The 8160-nt window shown below is 36.8% G+C and overlaps 1 protein-coding gene across 1 annotated transcript; it reads left to right on the top strand.

The window, feature by feature from the left end:
- Positions 1–6137: 6137 nt before the first annotated feature.
- Positions 6138–6749, top strand: LOC132294130 (monothiol glutaredoxin-S2-like). The gene has a single exon (XM_059791912.1). It carries the CDS (start codon positions 6237–6239, stop codon positions 6540–6542), a length of 306 nt encoding a protein of 101 aa, XP_059647895.1. The 5' UTR covers positions 6138–6236; the 3' UTR covers positions 6543–6749.
- The last annotated feature ends 1411 nt before the right edge of the window (positions 6750–8160 follow it).

The raw sequence follows: 8160 nt of genomic DNA, 5'->3' as shown, positions 1-8160 counted from the left end.
GGGTAACGCAGGTTGTTTACCTAATTAACAAGAAATACAATCAAAATTCTCAATTTTAACTTGACTTAGCAACCCTTTAGAGACTAAGGTTTTCATATGATGCAGGGAAGTATGACCTAAATAAGAGTGCCACAATTCAAGAAAAGAGGAATGAACCTGTGTAGATGAAGCAAAGATGATGGGAGTAGGTAGATGAAGAAATATAAGTTTGAATAATCGACCAACCATACACCCGGTCCGTATAATTTGGCCAGTCCGAGGATCCTGTATAACACAGCCATCAGAAGAAAATATTATGTTTAAGCTTAACTCAGTTAATTAACCAACTGATAAAAGCTTAAGAGAAATTTTTGGTAGATGAAACACATCAGGAACAGAGAATTGGGAGTGAGAAACAGTCCCTCTATGACTAATGGTCATGGTGGATACATCGGCTGTATAAATGACATGTGAGTAAGGTGCAGGAGTTTGAGTTGTAAGAAGAGTAGAATCGAATGTCATGTGATTATAGTAAGCGGAATCAAAATACAAACATTTATTCTTACCTTGTATGGTAGAAAGAGAAAAGGAAGATGCAACTTGTATTATAGTGAAAACCTGATTGATAATTGCCTTAAGGTCAGTTGCAGAGAATGTAGATGATGACTTGTAAGAAGTGCTACACCGGTACTGGAGTTAGAGCTAGAGCTTGTGATTATAATGGCATAGTGTGAGAGGAAGCCATTGGAGTAAATGATGTTAGTATAGCACAAGTGCGACATTCCTAAAAAAAAAAGTCCTCGAGTCTAACAAGAAGTATAGTAAAGAGAGTGATCATACTGGTTGTAATGAGAGGATGTTGACTAAAAAGGCACTGTTTGGGCAACAGAGGATCGATGGCATAACAAAACCTGTGGGAATTTGCAAGCATGTCTTCTTTTGGTTAATCTCTTTTAGAACAGCTTGAATAAGGGGAATGATCCCATTTTGTGTCATTTAGAGATCTCAAATGTAAAAATAGATTGCAAATTTAGATTAAACACGAAAAACTAGGTTAGATAGGTGTTTTTGAAAAAAAATTCTGACATTGTTGATGTGGTAGTGGTGATGATGTGGTGCTATAGTGGTAGACAGCTAGAGGTCGTCATGGCTGTTAACGTGGAAAATATGCTAACGCAAAAGATGACATTGTTTGATGACATAAACTACTAACGTGGCAATATAGGCCTCCTGATTGACATGTTAGTGTGATGTGGCAAAACTAAGGCCTGCATGCTGATATGTTGGATGACGTGTCAGTGCTGACGTGGTAGGATGCTGATATGGCATTGCTGACTGGACAGTTAGAATCTAGTACATGTGGGCGCGTGTAAGCGATGAATAGTACGTCGGACGCGTGTTGCTTGAAAGCCCGTGTAAGCGTTGGACAGAGTAGATCTGACGCACGTTGGCGCATTTCAGCGCATGTCACGCGGAGTTAAGTGAATCTAACACACTATGCCGCATGATAGCGCGTGGTAGAGCAAAAGCTGAGGCAGAGGATTCTAGCAGCACGTGGGAGTGAGTGCGGTGGTTTTTCAGACTGTTTTTGTTGGCTTTGAGACGATCTAAGCCTGTATTTTCACGTGATATGATCATATTTGCAAAAGAACTTATGGAGGATGTGATGACCGTGTCATCTTTGTCCTTTTTTCCCGACATTCATTTTTTTATTAGTTAATTAATTAATTAATTAATTATTTATTCATTTGTCCATTTCTTTTCTCATTGCCTTAGGGTTATGTATTCGGAAGTGTTTTACGGCATCGCATGCAATCACTTTAATTTTATTTATTGTCAATGCATGATTTAATTTCATAGAAAAACATGTTATCTTGTTTTTATTTTTGAGGGGTATGGGTGCATAGTTTCTTCAGAAACATTTTGATTTTTCTAGGTTATTTGTGTAATTAAGTTTTTGAGATATTTTTGCTTAAGGACTATTTTAAAATTATTTTTGCTAGATATTTAGAAGAGGGACCAATTTGCAAATTTTGAAAAAGTGTGACAAGTGTCACACTTTCCTTGGACCATTTGTTGACTTTTGATTGGAACACTTGTTAGCCTAGGGTTTTGACAAGTGTAAGGTTGTGATCCTTGTGAGAAGGCCTAGGATGGTGACAAATGGAGGGTGGATGTGTGTGTGTGAGAGAGAGGTAGTGTTAGTATAGTATATGTGACTAACAAATGCATTTTAGGTTAGTGGAAAATCTAGTAAAGTGTTGTCTTCTTCATTTTTCACACCTAAGCCACCATTGTGGAAATAGAACCCTAGCCTCCATTGCTCATTTTCAAGCCTCTTCCCTTTGGCTTTTGGTCTTCGACCTTGAAGACAAAAGTTTTCTCACATCCATCTCTACCACACCTTTGCTTGGTTTCACATTTTGCTTCCATTTCTTTGGATTTATAACTTGTTGTATTCCATTGGAGATTCCAATATTACCAATTGTGGATTGATTTTAAAATGTTTTAATTATAGCTTAGGATGATCCCTTAGCTCCCCCCTTGAATCTAGACATTAGGAGGCATGATGCACATGTGTTTGGTTTATATTACACTTACAGAACCGTTGAAACTTTAGGGTATACATATACGCTTCATCTTTCTGATTAACTCGTTTACTCACCCTAGTTGATTTTTTTTTTTTTCAAGCGAGGAGACACTCTTTTTGGGTGCACAACATCCTTAGCTTGGATTGAGTTTCATTTGGATACCTTTTGCATATTTTTGACATGCCAGTGTTAGCATGATATAGCTCTTTTGAAGTTGTTAATATATAACTTGTTTAAAAGCATGCCTTGCTTCCTTTTGGATGTGTAACATGAACTTAAGTACTCCATTTTGATGCTACTTTAATTTGTATGTAATGAGGCTAAGGGCTAAGAACTTTTAATGTTTGAAATGTATGTCATTTTATAGCATGTTTTTACCTCTTTGACATAGTTTAGTCTTGGGGGCATTTTCATCATTTTACATTGCTTATTATTTCTAGTTTGGACCATGATTGATCAGATGACTCATTTTTAGGGGGGGTTACTTCATAAATTTTTTTCAAAAAGTCCCATTTTGCCCTTCAAATATCCACATTTTCAAAAAATGTCAGCTCTCAGCCAAAGCCATTTACGATCGATCCTAACGATTTGCAATCGATCCTAACATTTTACAACATATCCTAACCATTTAAGATCGATCGCACCTGAGCACACTTAGGCAGTTTTTTGTAAAACTTCAAAAATTCATATCTTCTTCGTTCTAACTCCAAATCAAGTGATTTCTGAGTCTAAGTTTATTAATTTTTTTGTTTTCTATCCAATGGTATGGATGGTAGAATCCATTTATGTTTTAAATGACTATGTTACCCCTAGTTCAACACTTTGTCCGTTTTAAACCCTATCTTCCGCATTTGTTTCTTTTTGAGTTCCCTTACTTCTTAGAATGTCATTTTGGAGTCTTAGGGGTGGTGTCCATCCCTAGATACTACTTCTCTTTTTATTGCTACTGCGTTCGAGATTCGTTATCAGATTAATTTTTGGGTTACTCGCTGATGCAGCGGGTTCTTTGAAATTTGGGTCGTCATAGAGGACCTGTTTCGAACACCAAACAGATTGTGTGTTCTTGATGGGTTTATTGAAACACTACCAATAAATTAAAGCATGAAAAATAAAGAAGTAATTGATGGCTCTGATACCATATTAGAAATAAAAGAGAATAGAGAAGCTATATATTATATTGAGATGTATAATAGAATAAACAATACTTCTATCCTGTGCAGGGAGGATGAAGTTCATTCTCTCTGTGCATGTGTCAACATATTATTTGGCCACGTATCCATTCCTAAAACAAATACGAAGATGGGTCATGCCTATTTTTTTGGGTTAAACCCGCTTTTCTCTCTCTCTCTAAATGCAGAAGACCCTAATCTCAGTCTCAGCCTTCAGTTCCTTCTCCCATCACCATCAACGCCATCATCGTCAACAACTTCGCGATGGCACACTTCGCGGTGGCACACTTCGCTAGAGAGCTCACCCCAAGTCCTACGGCAAGACCATCTGGTGGCTCCTCGAGCACGACGAGCCCGTTATCATCGAAGCCACTGGTACGAGGGTTCTTCCGCTAAATGCCATCCCTGACGTAGCATTTTTCATGATTCCTCCCGTCAGTGTTGCCATTGTTGGACCTTCGAATCAACCATAGATACGGGCAATTCCGGCCACGGCGACCCCTACTTTTAATGTATCCACCTTTCCACTCCTTCTCCCACCACTAAGACGAGTCAATGTTTGCTACAATGAGGCCAGTTATGGGAGGTTCGTCCCACACGCCGTCCTCATAGACCTTAAACCGGGCATACAAAGATAGAGACCACCTTCTGTTTTGCTTTCACGGGTCTGTAATTTTTTTTTTTTTTTTGTGATTTTCTTTTAATTCCTATTGTCAATTTTCCAGTCTTATTCAGACCATAAAAAGGAAAGCAGATTTTGTGGTGGGCATTTGCGATTTCTTAGTTGGTTTTTGTTTTATTGGTCTCTTTCTTGTCGGCAATTAGGGTTTGGGAGGTACCCATCAGATGAGTTGTTCAAATTTTGTGTTTCAAGTAAAAGCCAATTGGTTTTAGGGTTCAAAAAGGGTTTCAAATTTTACATCGTACCTGTACTTTTCTAGCAGATAGTCTCATCGTAGGACTTGCATGTGGTCGAGCTCTCTGGTGGAGTGTGCCGCTGCGAAGTCGTTGAGGATGATGGCGTTGATGGTGGTGGGAGAAGGAGGGGAAAGGTGGAGGCTGAGATAGAGATTGGCCGAAGTCTTTTGCATTTAGAGAGAGAGACAGGAGCGGTTTAACCCGTAAAAATGGGCATGGCCCATCTTCATATTTATTTTAGTATTGGACACGTGGCAAAATAATATGTTGCCACATGCGCAGGGAGGATCATCCTCCCTGCACAGGGTGGAAGTATTGTTTTAATAGAAGAGTATACATTGGTTTATATTGGAGAGGTCTGTATGGAGAGTAAGTAAAGTCCATAAAAGGTAATGTTATATATGACAATAAAAATAGATGAAAACGCTATCCTTAACCTTAAAATACACTGCATATTAATATATAATCTAACACTCGTTGTCCCTCCAAATTCCTCAATCCAAACTGAGAGTAAGATTGTGATTTAGAGAGTGAGCAAAAATCTAAAGAATCTAATTTACATTCACGTATTAATGATAATGATCGTACACACATGTACACGGTACAAACGCGTGGAATCAAATAAATTGCGATATCCTTCGTACGATTTTCTAACCACTTGGAATAAAATAAATTGCGCTATCATTCTGAATGTGATTCTTTTCTTTTGTGTCGTAAAGTAGAGAACTTAATATGTTCCTTACTTTTCCATCATCTGTCATCTTTATTGTGTGTGTGTGTGTGTGTGAGAGAGAGAGAGAGAGAGTACGTTTCTGTACCTCACCAATTCTGACTCTAAAAACCGTGGGTGCCAGAAACCGCCCTCGCATTCTTCTTTTATCTTATGCCCATACACTTGACGGTCTTTCCCCACATGCGCTGATGCCTTGGGGGACCTTATCCTATTTCTTTCTCTCTCGCTAGTACGCTATTGTACATGCATTTCATCAAAACGATAAGGTATTAAATATAATTGAAAAGGTATTAAATATGTACGTCTGAGATGTGTTATATATAAAATCCAAAAAACTTCTCAATGGTATTAATAACAGTTTTTTTATAATAAAGTCACGCACAAAAAAAAAAAAAAAAAATTTAAATAAATAAATAAAAATCTAATGTAAATTGTAATCATCTTAAATTAATGATTCATATATGTTTCCCGTATTTATCCATATTGTAAGAAGTACGTGCATGGCGCTCTCTCTCTCTCTTTATATATATATAATTTTTGACCATGCAATACGATGGAATAGCAATACGATGGCGTACGTACCAATGTCCGTACAATGGTATTCGCGCCATATCTTGCAACTTTTTTTGCGTATCGCTACCCGTTGATCCGTCTTTGTCAGCTAACCATCAAGGAAATCGTGCAAAATCTAATTGGAAATATTCTCTTTTACTCTACTACCATTGTCATCCTATAAATAACCCCTTGGGGCTCAATTATCATTACAGCCAGACCAAAGTGTTCTCTCAGTCATCACAACTCACATTTCTCTCTATTATTGTTTTGGCATTTAAAACAGTCTAGTCAATGGAGGGATTAAGGACAATGGTATCTGCAAGGCCACTAGTGATTTTCACTAAGAGCACTTGCTGCCTGTCCGACTCCATCATAATCTTCTTTAGGAACTTTGGCGCTGACCCAGCCATTCAGGAGCTCGATCAAATACCGAAAGGCCGAGAAATGGGGCAGGCTCTTTCGAGGCTCGGTTACAATAACATGCCGGTAGTGTTTATTGGTGGTAAACTGGTGGGTGGAGTTAATGAGGTCACTAGTCTTCACATCAGGGGCTCCCTAGTCCCAATGCTTTTGGAGGCAGGAGCTATATTTGTTTGATGTTTTACTTACTTTGCATTTCCAGCTAATTAATAAACTCTGTTTTAGTACTTAAAAACAGTGACATTAGGTGTTCTCTTAACTACTATCATATAGAGCTAACCTAGTAGCCTTCGGTAGTTCTAATGACAGTACTATTGAATAATGTATACTTAGCTATTTTTTGTAATTTGAAGTAATATATGTAATCTGCTTGAGTTTTTGTTAGTGACAATGTTGAGCATACAATGATTAAGTTCCTTGTCTCCTTGAGTTTTTGCTAATAACAATGTTCAGCTTACAATTATTAAGTTCCTTGTTTCCTACAAAGTTGAATGTCAAAGCAAAATGTCAAGAACAGGATAGCTCTTTAGCTAGAGGGTTCATAGTGTGTGCATTTATTTGTATATTTTGTTAGGTTGTGTGTTTGGAAGCTGATGTTGCTGTTTTCGTAGACTGGAGTGGGAATCAAAATAATACTAATTTTATCATTTGAAAGCTGAATACACCTTGTTTTAATTCTTCTTTCTTTTTATTTATTTATTTATCTATTTATTTTGAGTTTGTTGTGGATTGGGTTTATTTGGTTGGTAAATTTGGTTTATCAATCAATTGACCTGGATTATAAAAAATTAATATTTTTTTTAAAAAATTGCTTCATTTAAATATAATGTACCTGTAAAATAAAAGTGTCATTTTTCCCAACATTTATATTTGTGGCCCTATGTTTTTCATATATGCTGCCATACCTATCGCAACACTGAGTATGACAACAAATATAAATGCTGCCCAAGTAGTTATGGCAGCAATTTTTTTTTTTTTTTACAGCAAGTAAAATTGATGTTAGAGACCATAATTGTTGTAGTGTTATTGATATACTCAGCCAATAAAAACTCAACATACAATAAAATTGGTCCCTAGACTTAAAGAAAAATTACCTCTCACAAATTGATTTGTTATATTTTTATTGGTTGGGCATACCAACATGACGTGGTATGCCCGACTCATCCTATTCCTCTATTGGTTCTAGTAACCAAACCTTCGACCAAGATATTACTAGTAACAATTAGCTGAGTTTTAAAAGTTTAAAAGGTAGAACTATAAGAAAAATAGTTTCAGATTTCTCTAAACCCAAACAAGTGAAACGTGTTGGCAATACAAATTGGAAATCTGATGGGATTCAATTGAAATAGTATAAACCAAATTAATAGTACCAAATAGGCAAGAAACAAATCACTATATATCAAGCATGCATTTAAAAAGATATAAAGGAATAAAGCAATAAAGCAATAAGAAAGCAATAGAGAATGCACAACATATTTTGCCTGGGAAAACTCCAAAGTAGGGTTAAAAAATAATCACGGGACCTAATTCTTCAAATCAATTCATTTTAAAGAAAGAGGTGTACAATTGGGTCACAGCTCAGTAACCTCAAACACCTAGTTAATCGCTAGACACATACTGACACCAAATCCTCAATAACCTCACAGATTTCCATGTTCTCTTTCAAATCTATCTGCAATGTTTAGCGCACTCAGTGAGTTGCACCATGCCGAATGGGTGTGAAAATTTGATGTAACAATAACTTAGCGGGAAGTGAACAAGTTTTACTTGCTTCTTTATTCAGTTGTTACTTATT

Source organism: Cornus florida, unplaced genomic scaffold (assembly GCF_030987335.1).
Source record: "Cornus florida cultivar Cherokee Brave unplaced genomic scaffold, ASM3098733v1 CherokeeBrave_3.0.0_Hap2_Chr01, whole genome shotgun sequence".
In the NCBI taxonomy this organism is placed as follows: Eukaryota; Viridiplantae; Streptophyta; class Magnoliopsida; order Cornales; family Cornaceae; genus Cornus; species Cornus florida.
The sequence above is the reverse complement of the archived record's forward strand: the minus strand, read 5'-3'. Positions and strand labels throughout refer to the sequence as shown.